Source organism: Amphibalanus amphitrite, unplaced genomic scaffold (assembly GCF_019059575.1).
Source record: "Amphibalanus amphitrite isolate SeventyFive unplaced genomic scaffold, NRLGWU_Aamphi_draft 000000F_arrow, whole genome shotgun sequence".
Lineage (NCBI taxonomy): Eukaryota > Metazoa > Arthropoda > Thecostraca > Balanomorpha > Balanidae > Amphibalanus > Amphibalanus amphitrite.
The window spans coordinates 2,633,480-2,653,394 of record NW_024881498.1 but is presented as its reverse complement, the minus strand read 5'-3'; the positions used below and the strand labels follow the sequence as shown (position 1 = coordinate 2,653,394).

Genomic DNA, 19,915 nt, shown 5'->3' with positions numbered 1-19,915 from the left:
GGCACCTAAAGAGGACCCGCGTCACTGTGCAGCCAAATGATAATCACCGTCCATTGACCAGACACGCGACACCTAAAACGACCGCTGAGGTCCACACCAGCCACGGTCTCGGGTCCAGATGTGATGGAACACAAACACAGGGCCGAGGGAGCGCTGTCTATTCAGTGTCGGCGGCGCTCCCCGAGCCACCGTGTCCGCCGTCCTGTGTCAACTGTGGTACAGCACTGCTGGCACGCCCCCGCCCTAGTCCCAACACAGGCAACTGGCCGGAGACGCCCAACACTGACGTACCCTAATGAGACCGCGACACGTAACATCTCTCAGTGATATCAGCTATGGCGGCTGGCGGCCGGCAGCTCGGAGCCTGAGACAGCCACGACATATTACCACCGTCACAGAAGACGGCCGGACAGCGAGGCAAAGGCGATGAAAATTCAGTCAGACTGTATTTTTATTCCTCATAAAATTGTACAAAGGCACTATAAACGGCATATCCCGAAAGCCACTTAGTGCCAGCCCTTTAATTGCTTCCCGTACCAATGTCACCAATAAAGCGTCGCTACATTGCGCCCTTTGGCGGTATGCTGAACGTCCCCCCGTAACTCTCTCGGAGGCATACACTAAAAATAACACGTATGTACCACGCCTGGCACAACGGCACATACCAGCGCCTGGAGCGAACATGGGTACATTGCACAATGCACACGAACCAAAGCCAGATATATAACAATAACTGACTACCAAAGCCAGGTATATAACAATAACTGACGGCAGCCGAAGGCGAAACCACCCAAACAGTAGGTATTGCAGATACCGCTACAACAGTAAACGGTGTATATTGTCGTAACAGTTGAACAGTGAGCCGAGCACAAGGTACCTGAGCTGACTGAACCTAATCACACACAGACAAAGCGCCTCAGGCTTTGAAGGCGGGTCAAGTACAGTCTTTTTCACGCTATAACCGGCAGAGGAACTATAAACTCTGGTATCCTACAGCAAAATTGTTAACCTACAGTACTGAAAGGCCAGACCTCTTAAAATATCAAACAGGACCCGGCAGCTGCTGATATCCAAGATGCAGTGAATGAGTTTAAAACGAGGCTTGAAGCTTCCAGGTAGCAAAGGTTATTTGATTCAGCGTTCAGTGACGGATCTAGGATCCTTCAGATCTCTATGTATGCAGGCTCGGATCTAGGATCCAATTTTTCGCGGACGAGGGTTCAGCTCTGCATCGGTATGACGCACCATGTGACCTCTCAATGCTGAGCAGCCTCAAAGGAGGCGCCCAACTGAGAGGCCAGAGATGGTGCTCCGGGCGAAGTCTGTTGCATCACCGGCAGTCCGGCCGACCCGCGTTTGGGCGGCGCGGCACTGCCGGTCCCGCTGCACCGTCTGGGACCCGGCGGCGGGCAACACGACACTGTTGTACTACAGAGCAGCAGAGCTCGTTACAGAGCAGCCGAACTAGGCACAGAGCAGCCGAGCTCGGCACAGAGCAGCCGAGCTCGGCACGCGCCACGTAAAACGTAAAACAGCACTGCCCCGGGGTGTAACACAGCACTGTCCCGGGGTGTAACACAGCACTGTCCCGGGGTGTAACACAGCACTGTCCCGGGGTGTAAAACAGCACTGTCCCGGGGTGTAAAACAGCACTGCCACCCCAATGCCACGTGGCGTCGTAACGGACCCGGCTGGCGTGGGGGCCCGGTACCGGTCCCAGTGGGGGCACAGTAACCTGCTGCTGTATTAAGGGCCATGGGTCACGGTCCCAGGCCCCTGGACTCGCACATATGTCGGATGGATCATGGATGCATATCAGGGCGGAGTTGCGCATAGAATACGTCATTTAAGCCCCGTTTAAACAACTACCCAGTATAAGCGACTATCAGACTAAGTAAACCGACTTAGAGCAATACAGTTCACAATGTCCATGTTTGCTATCAGATCACCTAAAGTCGCGCACCCGACACAGCGTCACCCAATGTCGTCAGATAGATGCATATACCAATCAACATTAACCTGATAAAACCACGCATTCGGGAAGCTCGTGAGTACAGAGCTGTGCACATCGAGACTCATGATCAATGACCGCCGACCTACTTACCTGACCAATGCCAGAAATGACCAATAAGCCGTGGAACGCCACAAGACACACTACTGGGATATTGGATACGAGCACCACTGATATAACCCCATTACAGGCGACACTCTTCGTCACCCAGCCACTAACCGGGACTGAAAGACCCAGCTGCAGCAGGAGGCGACTCGACAGCCGCTGAGTAGCAGCCGGCGGCCGTGAGTGGCTGCAGGTGCCGCCGGGTGTCCACTCGCGGGGACGGGGACTCCCCGTCTCCCCCAGCGCCGGCCGGTCCCTCAGAGCCGGGTGGGGAGCGGGGACGGGGACTCCCCGCCTCCCCCAGCGCCGGTCGGTCGCCCTCAGAGCCGGGTGGGGAGCGGGGACGGGGACTCCCCGCCTCCTCCAGCGCCGGCCGGCCGCCCTCAGAGCCGGCCGGTCATCTGGCCGCAGAGCCGCCACCAGTCGGGCCGCTCCATACAGGCCGGCGTCGAGACGAACGACTGGAACAGCCGGTGGTAGATCTGACGGCACGACCGACACACCGTGTCAGTGTCCGGTGACAGAGTGGCAGTGCCCCGTGACAGTGACAGTACCTGCTGACAGTGACAGTGGCAGTATGCTGACAATGTCAGTGCTTGCTGACAGTGTCGGTGTCCGGTGACAGTGACAGTGTCGGTGTGTCGGTAACGGTGACAGTGCCTGCTGACAGTGTCAGTACCGGTGGCAGTGTCATTACCGGTGGCAGTGTCGGTGTCCGGTGGCAGAGTGGCAGTGTGTCGGTGACAGTGACAGTGTCGACTGTCAGTGTCCAGTGACAGTGTCTGTGCCGGTGTCGGTGTGACAGTATCTGCACTCTCCTCACAGTGCCCGCTAACAGTGACAGCGTGTCGGTGACAGTGTCTGTGTCTGCTGACTGTGTCTGTGTCGGTAACGGTGCCTGCTGCCAGTGACAGTGTGTCGGTGGCACGGTCCGGTGTTGGCGCCCTCACCTCTCCGTCCGAGTGTCCCAGGCAGGAGCGCAGCAGGAAGTCGTGCGGCGCCATCACGTCCACCAGCAGCATGAAGTCGGGCCTCAGCGCGGCGCACAGGGCGCGCACGGCCGCCTGCAGCGCGCCCACCTGGCCGCCCGACAGGTAGGAGCCTGCCCCAGTGGCGCGACACTCAGTACCAGCGACACGGCAAACCGGACAGCGGTACAACACTGCAACGGCAGTGGTGTACAACCGACACGGCACTGGCAGGGGTACAGCACAGAGCGACCGACACGGCAGGCTGGGTACAGCACAGAGCGACCGACACGGCAGGGGTACAGCACAGAGCGACCGACACGGCAGGCTGGGTACAGCACAGAGCGACCGACAAGGCAGGGGTACAGCACAGAGCGACCGACACGGCAGGGGTACAGCACAGAGCGACCGACACGGCAGGCTGGGTACAGCACAGAGCGACCGACACGGCAGGGGTACAGCACAGAGCGACCGACACGGCAGGGGTACAGCACAGAGCGACCGACACGGCAGGCTGGGTACAGCACAGAGCGACCGACACGGCAGGGGTACAGCACAGAGCGACCGACACGGCAAGCTGGGTACAGCACAGAGCGACCGACACGGCAGGCTGGGTACACGAAACAGCGGTACAACACTGACACACTTGGCGGGGGTACAGCAGTACAACACGGACACATACCCAGCGGACAGCGGTACAACTCTGACACACTCGGCAGGGGTACACCGGGCAACGGCATAGCACTGACACACTCGGCAGGGGTACACCGGGCAACGGTATAGCATTGACCCCCCCCCCCCACACACACACACCTGTGTCCAAGGGGAGGAGCCGTGTCCGCGCTACCCCACCTGTGTCCGAGGGGAGGAGCGTGGCGCCGCGGGCTCACCTGTGTCCGAGGGGAGGAGCGTGGCACCGTGGGCCCACCTGTGTCCGAGGGGAGGAGCGTGGCGCCGCGGGCTCACCTGCGGCCAGGTAGCTGACGTATCGGGTCTCCAGCGACCAGAGGCCGTACAGCACGGCCAGCCGCGTCAGCAGCTGGCGGGTCGGCTCGTCCGGCGACGCTGCCACCTTCTCCGAGAAGCGCCGCAGGGCAAATAGCTGGCGCACGGGAGAGTACGTCTCCGTCAGCTCGGCGGCGAGCGGGGCCGCTCCGGGAGACAGGGACACGCGGGAGCCACGATATAGCGCGGCCGTCAAGACACTTCTCTGAAACGGCACTCGGCACTCCGAGACGGCAATCCGCCCTTCGCCTGAGGGTACTTACTAGTTACTTACTGATAGCTGGTCGGAAACAGACAGATTATCGGGTAAAAGTTGGTGATTCATCCATACTAAGAAACTTAAAAACAATCTAACGACAGACAAGCAATGAGAGCGCCTACACAAATGCCATCCATATATGTGCGCTCCTAGGGTCAAATTCTAAGGAGCTGATGATTTTCACCCTGTCCCTACGGGTCACATCCCCACCGTGCCGGCGCTGAGTACAGGCGCTGCCGGCGCTGAGTGCAGCCCAGCCTGCCGGCGCTGAGTACAGACCCTGCCGGCGCTGAGTACAGACCCTGCCGGCGCTGAGTACAGACCCTGCCGGCGCTGAGTACATCCCTGCCTGGCCGGCGCTGAGTACAGGCGCTGCCGGCGCCGAGTACAGACCCTGCCGGCGCTGAGAACAGGCGCGGAGTACAGACGCTGCCGGCGCTGAGAACAGGCGCTGAGTACAGACGCTGCCGGCGCTGAGTACAGCCCTGCCTGCCGGCGCTGAGTACAGCCCAGCCTGCCGGCGCTGAGAACAGGCGCTGAGTACAGCCCAGCCTGCCGGCGCTGAGTACATCCCTGCCTGACCGGCGCCGTGTGTCGCCCCCGTCTCCGGCGGCCGTACGCACCTCTATGAAGGCGGTGGCCAGCGGTTTCAGTCCGTGCACCTGCACGTGGTGTCGCGCCGCGCGCCGCGGCCCGGGCTGCTCCTCCAGCCGGGTCCGGCTGGTGCGCAGCAGGTAGCGCACCAGCCACTCAAACGCCGCCGTCACAACTGTCGGGCGGAATCGGGGCACGGTGAGACCGCGCGGCCGGCGGGGACGCGGGGCACGGGCTACACAGCTGGATACACGGGGTACACAGCTGGGGGCACGGGGTACACAGCTGGATACACAGGGTACACAGCTGGGGACACGGGGTACACAGCTGGATACACAGGCTACACAGCTGGGGACATGGGGTACACAGCTGGGGGCACGGGCTACACAGCTGGGGACATGGGGTACACAGCTGGATACACGGGATACACAGCTGAATGGGGGGGGGGCGCGGGCTACACAACTGGGTGGGGAGGTTTGGGTTTCACCATTGTTGACAACTACAATTACCTTCACCAACAGCCGAATAATACCCGGGTGTTGGCCCGAGGGCAATACCCTGGCACACAGTCTAAGCATTATCAGTGATTGGTGGCAGCGCAACACCCTCGTTTGGTTTCTACATCAGCTGGTCTCCGTTCCACCTCGTCTCCCTTCCCACTGTGTTGGCTCACACTCGACTGTGGCGACGTCCGCGTGCTCGGGCCACGTGCTGTGGCCGTCCTCGGCGGCCGGCGGGCCCAGCAGGAAGTCGGCAGAGTGCAGCGGCGTCTCGGCCACCGGCAGCTCGCGCACACGCAGCAGAAAGTTGGACAGCTGCTGCAGCAGCAGGTTGTTGTCGCCCTCGTACGTCAGGTTGGCGTCGTTGTCATTACGGACCTCTCCCAGACGGCCGGCTGGCGGCGGGAACCGGTGACTGCTGGTCAGAAAAACGACTTGGGTCCGGAGCGGGCCAGCCATTCAGTATAAACAAGTGGCAGCTGGGCAGCCGACCATGCAATAGTCATAAAAATGAAATCATTGTAGAGCGTACCTAGTGGTGCGATAATTCAAAATGAAAACAACATCACTCCTATTTTCATCGAAGTTCAAGATCAGATTACTGCCGAATGAACGAGCAGCCTGCTAAATACAATGTAACTCTGACCCGCTAGGTATCTAGCCTGTAAATCTGGCTCGCCAGCTAGCCTGTAACCCTGACCTGCCAGGTAGCCTGTAACTCTGACCTGCCAGGTAGCCTGTAACTCTGACCTGCCAGGTAGCTAGCCTGTGACTCTGACCTGCCAGGTAGCCTTTTCACGTTCAGCTAGCCTGTAACTCTGACCTGCCAGGGGGCCTCTTCACGTTCAGCTAGCCTGCAGCTCTGATCTGCCACGTAGCCTGTAACTCTGACCTGTCACTAGGGGGCCTGTAGCTCTGACCTGCCAGGTAGCCGTGTCCGCCGCACGCCTCGCGGCACTCTTGGACGCAGCTCTGGGCCATCCAGCCGGACACGGGCTTGGTGCCAGACGACAGCGCGTGCAGCTCGGCCCCCAGCAGAGCCTGGACGGCATTCAGTTCTGATCAAACGTCCTCACGATCACGAGGCGAAACACATCCTTATTGCCTTATCACGTTACTCATTCTATCCCCCATATCCCCCACCCGAAGAGCTCAATCAAACGACAGCGCCAACGGGTCATAACGGCGGCAAATTGGCTGTTGGGATAATGTGAGCCAACTTGACTACATCATACATGGATGTGATCCAAATGTGTGATTATGACATCCTAACGACTTCAAAGATTGCATCTTTGTTGGCGGTTTTACACCGTATGTACCACACAACATGCCAAGACCATATGCAAAAGCATACGACGCGTAGTCGGGGGCTTATTCGTCAGTCTTCAACTCCAGTGGCCGTATTCACAATCACGGGTTAAGAGTAGGGGCAGGAGTAACGGGTGACAGTTTACTTTTGTGGCCGTATTTACAATCGAAGTTTACCCCCGATGGTCGCCTGACGCCACGCAGACGGCACCTGGCCTGCGTGGTGTCGTCTGCGTAGCGCCGGGCGACCAGCAGGAGTAAACTTCGATTGTGAATACGGCCACAAAAATAACCTGTTACCCGTTACTCCTGCCCCTACCCTTAACCCGCGCCCGGCTGGGGGTCCTGGATTTCCACGCCCTGCTGGGGGGGGGGGGGTGTTTGAACACCCCCCCTTCTAACTCGGCTCCTGGGCCACGTAGCGATACGCGGAAGGCGGCGTTCGAAAGAGCGTAAAAAATAATGAGGAAATCACTTCGGTCAATTTTTTGGTCAGGTCAAAGGTCAGGTCACCAGAGGTCATTGAAGGCAAAATTTCGCCGATTTCCAGGTCGAATGTCGACAATTTCCAAGAAGCCAGCGCATAACTCGGGAACCAATAGAGCTACAGCGCCGCGGAAAAGCGCATTCGATAGCCCTTTTAACGCTCTTTCTGAATAATTCTCTCAGATTTGACCTAACGTCAACGGTTTTGCCTGCAGGGGGCAAAAACTGCAAAAATAGCCGATTTTTTCGGAAACAGTTTTTCTGCAATAACTTTTGACCCAAGCCTTGTACGAGCTTACTTTTACCGTCATCGTGTTCCTCTCGTCAAGACGCATCGAATGAACTATAACTTGACCTTGAAAGGTCAATTTGAAAATTTGACCTCAGGTCAAGGTCATGACCTGACCGGAAAGGGTCATGTTGCATATCAGTCGATCCGTATCGTCGAGCTGAACACATCTAAGGCGTTTTCATCGCTCTAGCATGCCTCTATCAAAAGTTATTTGCGAAAAACTGTTAGATACCATTCGTGACCTAAGATGACCTCAGGGCATAAACAGGGGTCACGGACACCATTTTCATGTTCAGTGTGTCTAAACCACTTGTAATTCAGTGTTTGGGAGTGTTTATAATGTCTTTCGTCCAAAAGAGGCGCATTTCAATTTTCTCCCATTGACTTATAATGGGGAGGTCGCAAAATTGACCTGACCTTAGGTCATCGATATCAAAATTCTGAGATATACATTTTGTACATGCTATTGCTCTTAGCAATCGCTGAAAGTTTCAAAGCGATCGGTCACTCGGTGTAGCTATGACAGACGTTGAAACTTTTTATGAGGTGAGGTCACTTCAAGTGACCTGGTGACCTGACCTTGAATGACCTTGGTCTGAAATTTTCACAACATGTGTAGAATTGATGTATGATAAGGTGTACCAAAAACGGCGGCGCTCCGCGCCGCCGTTTTTGAGATATTCGCGAAAAACCACAAGGGGGGGGGGTGTTCAAACACCCCCCCAGCAGGGCGCGGGTTAACCCGTGATTGTGAATACGGCCACAGGTGACAGAAGATAACTAATCCTTGGTATCACCATTGTTCACCATTCCACGCACAGTAGCGCAGTGGCCTATCAGCACAACTCACCATTTCTGCAGCGTTATCTCCCGACATTTTGCGTTTGATGAACTCTCCGAATACGATGTTGATGTAGACGGCCAGATGGTACCAGACGTAAGTGGCGGCCAGATACGGGAACAGACGGTATTGCTGCCGACACACCACCAGTCGTGAGCCCAATGACATAGGAGTGGACGCACGGGAACAGATGGTATATTTGCTGCCGGCACATCACCACGGATTTACGGCGCCTCCCTTCCCCCGCTGCCCGGAGTGCCTCTCACCGACAGAGGCCGGCCTGCCGGCCGCGCGCCCCCTCCCTCTGTCAACCTGACCTAGCCGGTCCCCCTGAGATGTCTGCCGGCCGCGCCCCTCCCTCCCCCTCCTACCCTGTCCTGGCCGACCCCCGGAGCGGCCTGCCATCCGCGCCCCTCACCAGCAGCGGGTCCTCCCACCCTGCCCCGGCCGGTCCCCCGGAGCGACCTGCCATCCGCGCCCCTCACCAGCAGCGGGTCCTCCCACCCTGCCCCGGCCGGTCCCCCCGAGCGGCTGCCATCTGCGCCCCTCACCAGCAGCGGGTCCTCCCACCCTGCTCCGGCCGATCTCCTCCCCCCCCCCCCGAGCGGTCTGTCAGCCGCGCCCCTCACCAGCAGCGGATCCTCCCACCCTGCCCCGCCCCCCCCCCCCGGAGCGGCCTGTCAGTCGCGCCCCTCACCAGCAGCGGGTCCTCCCACCCTGCCCTGGCCGACCCCCCGGAGCGGCCTGCCATCCGCGCCCCTCACCAGCAGCGGGTCCTCCCACCCTGCCCTGGCCGACCCCCCGGAGCGGCCTGCCATCCGCGCCCCTCACCAGCAGCGGGTACTCGATGACGGGCGTCTCCTGGTCACCGTCGCCGAACTGGCGCCGGGCGGCGCAGTAGCGCAGCGCGATCGTCAGTGCCTTCCGCATGTTCAGCTGCGCCATGTGCGTGATGCCGACGCGGCCGCCGGACAGCGCGCCCAGGGAGGCGGCTGCGCGCAGCGCCCGGGGCGGCGGTCACTGGCACGCCTCCGCGCCGCACAGGCGGGACAGCAGTTCGACTCGCCGCGGTACCAGACCCGCATACTAGCGACGGCCAACACCACACAGCGAAACGAGCAGGGATCACTTTCGGTCGCAACAACGATGAGGCATCCTGTTTTAATTATCAGCTGACGCATCAAAACTTGAACACACTGATAATCAAAACATTCAAAAGTACGCTAGTGGGATAATCTAGAGGCACGAGACTGCTCCGGAGACCCCCCCCCCCTCCTCCTGAGACGAACTAGCGGTGCGAGCTGCCGATGAGGCATGTGCTCTCGTAACGCCCGTAGCGCCGGGGAAGTCACGGTGAGGCGTCCCGGCGCTCAGCGAGGGCCGCCGGTCCCGGGAAGTCGCCCCGGCGCTCACCGAAGCGGAGGTTGTCGTCCTTGATGGGGGACACGTACTGGCCGTCGGGCGTAACGTCACCGTTCTTGTTGAGCAGCGCCTCGCGCGGAATCCGGTAATGGTCGAACATGACAAACCTGCACGGGGAGCAGCACTGTCAGTCAGACTGCGGACGCTGGGACCGCGCAGCGCTGACAGAGTGGTGGTGGGACCGCGCAGCGCTGACAGAGAGTGGTGGGGCCCGGCAGCGCTGACAGAGGGTGGTGGGACCGGGCAGCGCTGACTGAGGGTGGTGGGACCGGGCAGCGCTGACAGAGGGTGGTGGAGACCGCGCAGCGCTGACAGAGAGTGGTGGGACCGGGCAGCGCTGACTGAGGGTGGTGGGACCGGGCAGCGCTGACAGAGGGTGGTGGAGACCGCGCAGCGCTGACAGAGAGTGGTGGGACCGGGCAGCGCTGACGGAGGGCGGTGGGGCCGAGCAGCGCTGACAGAGAGTGGTGGGACCGGGCAGCGCTGACAGAGTGGTGGGACCGGGAAGCGCTGACAGAGAGTGGTGGGACCGGGCAGCGCTGACAGAGGGTGGTGGGACCGGGCAGCGCTGACAGAGGGTGATGGGACCGGGCAGCGCTGACAGAGAGTGGTGGGACCGGGCAGCGCTGACAGAGGGTGGTGGGGCCGGGCAGCGCTGACAGAGGGTGGTGGGGCCGGGCAGCGCTGACAGAGGGCGGTGGAATTGGGCAGCGCTGACTGAGGGTGGTGGAGCCGAGCAGCGCTGACAGAGAGTGGTGGGACCGGGCAGCGCTGACAGAGGGTGTTGGGGTCGGGCAGCGCTGACAGAGGGCGGTGGGACCGGGCAGCGCTGACAGAGAGTGGTGGGACCGGGCAGCGCTGACAGAGAGTGGTGGGACCGGGCAGCGCTGACAGAGGGCGGTGGAATTGGGCAGCGCTGACTGAGGGTGGTGGAGCCGAGCAGCGCTGACAGAGAGTGGTGGGACCAGGCAGCGCTGACAGAGGGGGTTGGGGTCGGGCAGCGCTGACAGAGGGCGGTGGGACCGGGCAGCGCTGACAGGGAGTGGTGGGACCGGGCAGCGCTGACAGAGAGTGGTGGGACCGGGCAGCGCTGACAGAGAGTGGTGGGACCGGGCAGCGCTGACAGAGAGTGGTGGGACCGGGCAGCGCTGACTGAGGGCGGTGGGGCCGGGCAGCGCTGACAGAGAGTGGTGGGACCGGGCAGCGCTGACAGAGGGTGGTGGGACCGGGCAGCGCTGACTGAGGGTGGTGGAATTGGGCAGCCCTGACAGAGGGTGGCGGACTGATCATGAGTAGGATGGGGTGAGGACATTCAATAAAAGGAACTTTCCTATTTACAACGGCTAGACAGTGTCACGAGCCATCATAGCTACCAAGCGAAAGAAAAGCCCAACGTATACCTTCCAGAAAACGTAATGGTTTTGGATGCTCACACGAACTCAAAGCTTTGTCCTCCATCCAAAGCTCCAGCACGCCCGTCTCGCCCACTCATGCTGGAGCAACCCCCCCCCCCCGTTGATAAGTCTCACCAGCCCCGGACAGCGCGTCTCACCAGCCCCGGTCAGCGCGTCTCAGCGTGGTCAGCGCGTCTCTCACCCGTTGTCCATGCCGTTGAGTCCCAGTTTGACGCCCATGTCGCCGACCGTGCAGCCGGGGAAGGTGCGGTGGGAGCGCGGTTCGCGCACGGGCACCACGAACGCGTGCAGACCGTGACAGGCGCCATCCGGCGTCACCAGCTGAGCAAACACCACCGCGTTCCAGCTCGTCTTGGCTGGCGATACGCACGCGGCGCGGTCAGGACCAGGCAGGCAGTTACAGTCACAGACGGAAACTGCCACAGTCAAACCACCGCAGCGCGCAATCATAGGGCATATCTATTCACTGCGCTATACAATAGCAATGCCTATTACGTCTCCACTCCGCACTGCCTCACACAGGCTGGCTCGTGGAGACAAGTTTATTGCTGAGGCAATCTGGGCTCATACACGAACACTAGTCTGTGCTGACCGCGACGCGACGACCACCGCACACGGCGCACACGGCGCACGACCGCACCCGACACGCGCGCCAGACCGACTCTCTCGAGCCGCCGCGTCTGCGTGCCGGCGCCGCCAGTGGCGTCGCCAGCTCCCGGGCGGAGGGGGACAATTCGCGATACCACACCCTGCCGCCCTTTAAACGAACATATTCCCAGGCGCACGAAACAATGGCATGAGCACAAAGCATCATTTGTTTAGGCGCGCGCCTTCAGGGTTACCTCACCCCTTTACGTGAAACAATCACCTTTCAATCACAATCACAATCACAATCACAGATCCAATCACATTTCAAATATCGGCGATCAGACGCCGATAAGCCGCCTCGGGTGCCTCCGACGCCGGGCGGAACGGCACTGCGGAGCGCCCAGTGTGCGCGCCGCGCTCACGTTCAAGAGGCCCCACTGCACTGACCTCACCGGCGCAGCCGCCGCCGCCGCCGCCGCCGCCGGGGTCACCGGCGTCGCTAGCGCCGCCGCCACCGCGGTCACCCAGGGCATCAATGAGGCCACCGGCGCAGCCGGCTCCTCCCAGGTCACTCGTCTGACCGCCGCCCCCGCTGGGGTCACCGGCCTGACCGTCACCGAGGTTATCGGCGTGGCTGACGTCGCCGCCGTCACCGAGTGCACCACTGAGGTCACCTCCGCTGTCACCGGCACCGACACGACCTCCACTGAGGTCCACGCCACTGATACACCCTCCGATGAGGTCGCTGGCACTGCCGGCGCGGCCGCCGTCACCGCGGCCATCAGCGCGATCATCGCCGACGGGCCGTCGGACGCCGCCGCTGGTGAAGCCGTCGATGAACCCTGCTCGGACGTCACCGACGGTCGCCGCTCTGACACTGCCGATCCGGTCTCCGCCACCGAAGCTTCTGGCACGAGCGTCTCCGACGGGCCGCCCGTCGCCGCCGCCTCCGCCGACGTCCCGGCGCCCGCTGCTCCCGCCGGCGTACCGGTATCCGCTCCCTCCGCCGGCGCCCCGGCGCCCACCGGCTCCATCGGCATCCCGGCGCCCGCCGGCTCCATCGGCATCAGCATCCCGGCGCCCACCGGCTCCTTTAGTGTCACGGCGCCCTCTGACTCCGTCTGCGCCGCTCACTTCACGGTCCTCGCTGCCCTGAAGCAGCGACCGCCAGTCGAGGCGCATGTCGCGCAACCAGTCCCGTCCTATCAGCGGTTGGTGTCCGAGTCGGTCGCTGACTACGACATTCAGCCGCCTCCGCTGGCCGCCGAACTCCGCCTCTACGGTCGCCTCGCCGCGGACCGGCACCGTCTGGCCCGTAAACGAGCGCAGCTGCACCGTTGATGGTCGCAGCTTCAGCCCCGGGATGCTGCCGTCCGCCACGATCGAGACTGGCGACCCGGTGTCTGCCATCATCTCTGTTGGCCGGCCGTTGACTGTCACCGTGACCAGTGGCAGCCGGTCCTGACGCTGTGTCCTCCGCTGCGCCACGGACGTCACGGCGTCCACAGACGTCACCTGACCGCATCCGGGGCAGTCACGCTTCAAGTGCCCTGAGTCGCCGCACCTGAAGCACCGGCGCGTTCCGCCCCTCCGGCGCGGTCCGCCGCGTCGGCTGTCCAGCCGACCGCCGTTTGCTGAGCCGGGCTGTCGGAAGAATCCGCTCTTCTGCGCCGCTCCTGCCGCCAGATGCACGGCGCAGACCTGCCAGTCGGCCTGGTCGCTGTCCTGGATCAACTTGACAGCCCGTCGTTTGCTGCAGTCCCGTTGCAGGTGTCCGCGCTCTCCACACCGGTAGCAGCGCGGCGCGCCGGCCCGCCGTGGCCGCGCACCAGCCTGCCGGGGCCGCGCACCGGCCTGCTGCGACTGCGCGCTGGGACAGTGGTCCCTCCAGTGGCCCAGCTCGCCACACTGGAAACAGCGCTGCTCCCCTCGGCTGGGTTGTCCGAGCGCCTGCACCTGCTGCTCCTCCTGAGGTACGGCCAGCTGGCCGTCCTGCCGCACCTCACGGAGCAGGCCGTCCGTCCGCTCCACATTGTGGACTATGTTGACGACGTCTTGGAGGCTGAGCGGCTCCTGCGCCTCCACGGCCCGCTGCAGCACTCGCTCTTGCAGGCGAGGCGTGCAGCCCGCGATGGCCTGGTCCCGCAGGGCCGCGCTGGCCTGCTCGGGCGGGAACTGGCACCGAGCTGCCGCGAGGCGCAGACGGGACAGGAACGCGTCAAACAGCTCGCCTTCCACCATGCGCAACCGCTGAAACGCGAGTCGATCAGCGATGACGTTGCGCTGCGGCGCCAGGTAGCTTCGGAGTTTAGCTACACACGTCGCATAGCAGCCGGTCACTCCAGTTGTCGGCTCCGGGAGCGTGCCGTACACCTCCTGCACTTCGGGTCCGAGCAGGTGCAACAGAATCGCCGTCTTCCTCTCGTCCCCAGTGACGTCCAGGGCCGCCATGTACAGCTCCACGCTATTGAGCCACCGAGGAAAATCCGTCCCCGGCTGGTACGGCCCCACCGCCGGCAGACTCAAGCCAGCCGCCGCCATTTCGTCCGAGGTCCGGCTCCACTCCCCGCCCGCTCCGGTCTTCTCACGCCGCGGCCGCCACCGCGCGACTGAACCGTCAGCTGGCGCCGGCCAAGGTCACTCAGCAGTCAGCACACAGCTGACTCGGGCTCCCTGCCGCCCGTCTCTGGCACCGCCGCTGCGTTTCCCGCGCTTTCCACTCCGGGGGAGTCACGTGACCGCGACGTCACCGAGACACGTGACCACGCGCCTGCGCACTCGACCAGCGCACCCGTCCGAAAATGGCCGCCGAGACCCAAAAACTCGGACAGCGCTGAACACAGGGGGGACTCAACACAAGCCCACGCCCCCGTCAGTCGCAGGACACGCAGTTTACTGCCGCTTACCAGTCTCCGCGGCTCCGTCGCAGTCCACACGCGGTCCACAACTGCACAGTACAGCGTTCGGAGTCGCCCACGGCCCAACCACGGCCTCCGCAACGAGTTCGAATTCCTTGTCGCCAGGTATTACGTCTCCACTCCGCACTGCCTCACACAGGCTGGCTCGTGGAGACAAGTTTATTGCTGAGGCAATCTGGGCTCATACACGAACACTAGTCTGTGCTGACCGCGACGCGACCACCACCGCACACGGCGCACACGGCGCACGACCGCACCCGACACGCGCGCCAGACCGACTCTCTCGAGCCGCCGCGTCTGCGTGCCGGCGCCGCCAGTGGCGTCGCCAGCTCCCGGGCGGAGGGGGACAATTCGCGATACCACAATGCCTTCGCATTGTTATCAACCAGGAGCTCAATGGACACTGTAAATGTAAAACGCATGAGTTAACTACCTTTTTTAAGGCAATCCAGACCAATTTGTATTACTTAACAACTTGCAAGGTAAACCTCGCCATGCCTAACCTAACTAGTCCACTGATTAACATAACAACATGCTTTAAAGATACCATAGTCATTAGCAAGTTATGATAAACTACAGCTATATCTTGTTATCAGCTGCAGCACTATTAGACAACAGCAGCACTACGAGAGCACGGTCAGCTGATCCCAGCCGCCGACCGCGCCGGGTGGCTCGGCGCTCGGCCACCTACCGAGGGCGCCGATCCAGCATTTGGCCGCGCGCCGGTCCGGCGTGTGCAGTACGAACTGGTCGCTGGACGCGTCGAACGTGGCCGTGGTGCGCATGCGCCGTGCGTCCGAGCCGTGCGACAGCTCCGTCAGCGCGAAACAGAAGGTGGTCTGTCGACAGCCGGAGCCGCGCTGTGTCAGTGTGTGCGCAGGCGACACTGCCGCGGACATCGGCTCTGGGTGCGCCCGTGACCCCTCCCCGGTGGGCTGCCTGGAGCCGCCTCTGGTGACCCTCCCGGGACCGCACGGAGGCTGACGGCCGAGCTAAACACGGCCAGTGCAGAGCGGACTACCGCGTTCAAAACAGAGAACACACATGGGGAGTCAGTCAGGCAGCGGTGCAATTCAGACGGCGGGTGCCACGGTTCTGCCGGCCGACAATGGTGCCAAAACCGACAGGGCAGTGTCTCACCCTCAGGTTGACGGGATCCCGGGACAGTGTTTCACCCTCGTGTTGACGAGTCCCGCAGCAGTCTCACCCTCATGTTGACGACATCCCGCAGCAGCGGCCGGTGTCTCTCGGTGCCCATCCCGGCTATCGCCATAGCCGGGAAATTGAACATCAGCGAGTACTTGCACTGCAGCGACCAGCTGTACATTCCCAGCACCTCCGCCTCGGCCATGCCCTGCCGGTGCGACGGCGTCACGCTGGGTACCAGTGGGACGTGCCAGGCTCCCCCTACGGCTATCGAGCGCAGTGTGCACGCGCTGCTGAGCATAAGACCAGCCGAGAGGCAGCTGGCTCAGGGACGAAAGGCCATGACGGGCCATGACGGGCATAACACGACATGCATGCCAGTAATGCACACTGGCTCTGGATGGTGACGTCATTATTAGCTCTCAGCTAGCTTACCTTATATAATTCTTTATCCACGCCCTTTTCAGAAAACTCCATCTCCACTAAGGCCGTGATTTGTCTCATAACCAGACGTCTCTCTTCCTCCAAGCTGGCACCATCAACACTTTCATGGAATACAGGATGATCCATAAGTTTCTTCACTAATGCACCCTGACAACAGAAAGAACAGTCGGTCAACAACAAAAAACTGTTCGTCAGATGTTAACGAAACGACTGGCAAAGCACACAGAGAGTCCTAACATTTGCAATATAAAGTTATGTGGAATGCACCAGCAGTTAATCTATAAGAGAATCTATGAGTGTAAAATGAGTCTGTAGGTTCGACACGCCTCCTACGTCTGGCATCATCGGCAGAGACGTCGCTGCCACGAAGACGGCCCTCCCGTCCTGAAGCGCTGAGGCAGGCAGTGACTGAGGACCCCGAGACGCAGCTGCTTCTCACGACCGTTCAGCACGGCTTCCTTGTGACCAAGTCTCTCACGTCGGACCTGATCCGCCAGTATTGGCCGGCCCGCCACTGCCTCTCCCTGGATGATCAACTCGTCGTTTGCGGCTCCAGGCTCGTCATGCCAAGCGATTGCGGAGGACTGTTCTCGAAGCCCTTCATACCACCAATCTTGAAAAGGAGAAAGCCAAGGCCCGCGCGAAACAGATCGCCTACTGGCCAGGAATCGACCGTGATATGGAAATCAGCACTCGCTGCTGTACCAGCTGCCAGAGGAGCTGCCCGCCTAGCAGTAGATCATGACGAGGAGGCCGCCAGCGGAGAGGCCGTTCCAGGAGCTACACGTGGACTTTGTCGATCACGCCGGCAGAGAGCACATCGTGGCCGTGGACAGATACTCCGGGTGACTGTTTGTCGCCGACCTCGGTGTGAGCGCCCCGGCCGATCTGCTGATATCGGCCATACGCGATATCTTCTGCCGCGTTGGAGTGCCGCACGTCATCTGCTCCGACGGGGGCCCACAGCCCACCTCTTCGCCGTTCCAGACGTTCCTGAAACAATGGAAAAGTCGAAACAAAGAGGACCTCAACCAGGCTACACCCAGTCAAACGGGAGGACAAATGCGGCCGTCAAAAAGCCAAAGCATTGCTTTTTCTAGTCTTCCCTCCAATGGGATCTTATTGCTCATTCAGAGGAGGATCCAACATCCATCTAGATGCTGAATCAAGAATCGGGAAATTTTGCAGCTGCGGAACACGCCGTGCCTGACAGGACCGGCCCAGTTAGTCTGTGGCCGACCGGTACAGGACGCCATTCCAGCTCACCGCAGGCTGTTCGCCGCTTTTTGGCGAAGCATGCTGCACGCTGCTGAAGCGAAGCATGCTGGACGCTGCTGCGGCTTATCTGAAGATCGAGCATGCGCGAAGGCAGCGCGCACGGGCCCTGCCGGATCTGCACACCGGTTCCCAGGTGGCCGTGTGGGCCCCAGGACCAGTCGGTGGGACATGCTGGGAAACGCACTGTCCACTCCTAGCCCACTGTGTGGGCATGTCAGGGTACACCTGTACCGGCCGGCCCAGCCGCGCGCGGCTCGGGAGCCAACGTGTGGTCGCGCGATTGGTCACGTGACCCTTCCCGCCGCCGAGTTGACCTGTGTTGGGGTCACGGCGGGAGAGGGTCAGTCGATTCGGTGCAGCGGAGCCGGCCGGGTGGCTCGGCTATTGGGCTTGAGTTGAGGGTAGGACGGTAACACGGAGAGCTACACAGAGTCGTCTGGGCCAGGAAAGGTCAGCGTACACGGCTGCCTTTCCGCACCCTGGCCCTTTGGGGAAAGTTCGGCATAAGCCGTCTTTTGCACCCCCAAAAAGGAGTCTCTCGGCCAGTTAGGCCAGCCTAAAGGCCGACCTATTGCACGCTGGCCTCGACGAGCTCTCAGTATCTTTTTTATGCCCTATTTGTGTGCCAATCTTTTGAACAATTTAATCACACTGTTTTTGCTATTCACTTGTATTATTTTCAATTTATACCCATTTTAATATACAGTCCACTTGAATTTAACGCTGATTCTAGAGTGATCCGGAGCCAGTCTCAGCACGAGCTACAACAGGACAAGCATGGAGTCGTCGTGGAGAAACAGCCACACCGGCGGTACCTCGTCCGTTTGGAGAGCGGACGAGTGCTACCGTTTTGGCATCTCCGGCCCCAGCCTAGCAATGCCCCGACGGAAAGCGACTTGGCACGGAAAGACGCCGACCAAACGCTCGTCCGACCGGCGTGGCGCCCGTGTTCCACGCCTAACCACTGCACCTCCGCTGGCGCCGGACCGGACCGCGGCCACGACCGGAGGACCGCCGACGTCGTCAATGACGCGGGCATCGCCGGCGACACCACCGCCAGAGGCGTGACCGATGATGCCGGCGCGCCTGCGGGAAACGCGCCAACAGCACCACCCCTGATCTCAGCCCTGCATGGGGTACCCGCAGTCGGGCTCAGTCCGGCGCGCGGAGCCTGTCGGGGGGGGGGGGGGGGGCGGCTTCTGGCCGTCGAGGCGAGAATCTGTAACAGCATCTGACCACTCAAATACCAACAGAGGCAAACACAATGATTCTGGTGTAACGTAAATCGGTACTACTTTCAATCATATATTTACCTTGCTTTGAAAGCATTAGGTACCTAACTGGCTAAAAAATAGCAGACTTAAGGCCTTGATTTGACCACAATTGACCTGTTATGCAGCCATTAGTAACCCACAGAATATGCAAAATCATCTAGGCCCTAGGATGACACAATACCCTGCAAAGACTGGAAATGGATAACAGGAGCTTGAAACTTCTCACAATGATATGGAATAAAATGCCTCATTCAGGAAGTTTGAAGTGATAAAAAGGTGGTATGAAAACCATAGCTGTTGACAAGTTGATAGGTAACTACTGCATACCTTTCAAAGTCATTCATCAATAAATGTGGCCAATACAAATGAACATCTTTATTTGCAGCTTTAGACTTGAGCAACACAATATATCAGTGTTCAAAACCCACCTTATACTTTGTTTCAGCATGTCCTATTATGAAGTCTTGCAGGGGCTCTAATTGAAGCATGCTCATTTTCCTGTACATGTCTAGGGTGCCACTGCTAGCAGCCAGTAGAATTGATGATGACATGACGATGACAGATTCCTGTGGACATAAGTCAATTTATGGTGTAAAATACAAAGCCTACTGAATTGCCTTAACCCTCGCCCTGGCAGGGCATTTTTGATAACACGGCCTGGCAGGGGGGGGGGGGGGGGTCGATGCGACCCCCCCTTGCGATTGGCTCCTATGGCACCTAGAAACACCAAATTTGTTAGGTAGGTGGGCCCCCTGGAGTTCTCGCCCCTGTGCAAATTTGGTTGCTCTAAGTCAATATTTAGGGGGGTTTTGGGGGGTATAAATGTAAAAATTTTGCTAAAAACAGGTAAAAAGTTTTTCGCTTATAACTTTTGATCTAATTAAGATAGAGCAAAACGAAAAGCACCACTGAACTCAGCACGTCAAGGCGCGTCGAATGATATACTTTTCAGCTTGCTTAAGTGTACTTAAAGTTTTTCTTAAATTCTAAGTAAACTTAAATTAATGAATTAAGTTCAAGTTAAGCAAATTGCATCATATCGCATATCATTCGATTCGGCT

The 19,915-nt window shown here is 60.1% G+C and overlaps 1 protein-coding gene across 1 annotated transcript; it reads right to left on the bottom strand.

Moving 5' to 3' along the window:
- Nucleotides 1-429: 429 nt before the first annotated feature.
- Nucleotides 430-19,419, bottom strand: LOC122393445 (peroxisomal acyl-coenzyme A oxidase 3-like). The gene is made up of 14 exons (XM_043389878.1): nt 19,283-19,419; nt 16,294-16,449; nt 15,920-16,066; nt 15,404-15,551; nt 11,388-11,562; nt 9,783-9,898; nt 9,201-9,361; nt 8,379-8,501; nt 6,363-6,483; nt 5,616-5,837; nt 4,972-5,117; nt 4,051-4,186; nt 3,067-3,218; nt 430-2,598 (listed from the first exon to the last, which is right to left on the bottom strand). Exons 1-14 carry the CDS (start codon nt 19,403-19,405, stop codon nt 2,500-2,502), a joined length of 2,025 nt encoding a protein of 674 aa, XP_043245813.1. The 5' UTR covers nt 19,406-19,419; the 3' UTR covers nt 430-2,499.
- Between the last annotated feature and the right edge of the window lie 496 nt (nt 19,420-19,915).

Bases quoted from the DNA above. Each gene is read 5' to 3' on its own strand.
- LOC122393445 (XM_043389878.1), bottom strand. From the start codon at position 19,405: ATGTCATCATCAATTCTACTGGCTGCTAGCAGTGGCACCCTAGACATG. The intron at 11,563-15,403 runs GTAGGTGGCCGA...GCGTATCGCCAG, and splicing joins ATGCTGGATCGGCGCCCTCG to CCAAGACGAGCTGGAACGCG. The intron at 2,599-3,066 runs GTGAGGGCGCCA...TCGTGCCGTCAG, and splicing joins TGGGACACTCGGACGGAGAG to ATCTACCACCGGCTGTTCCA.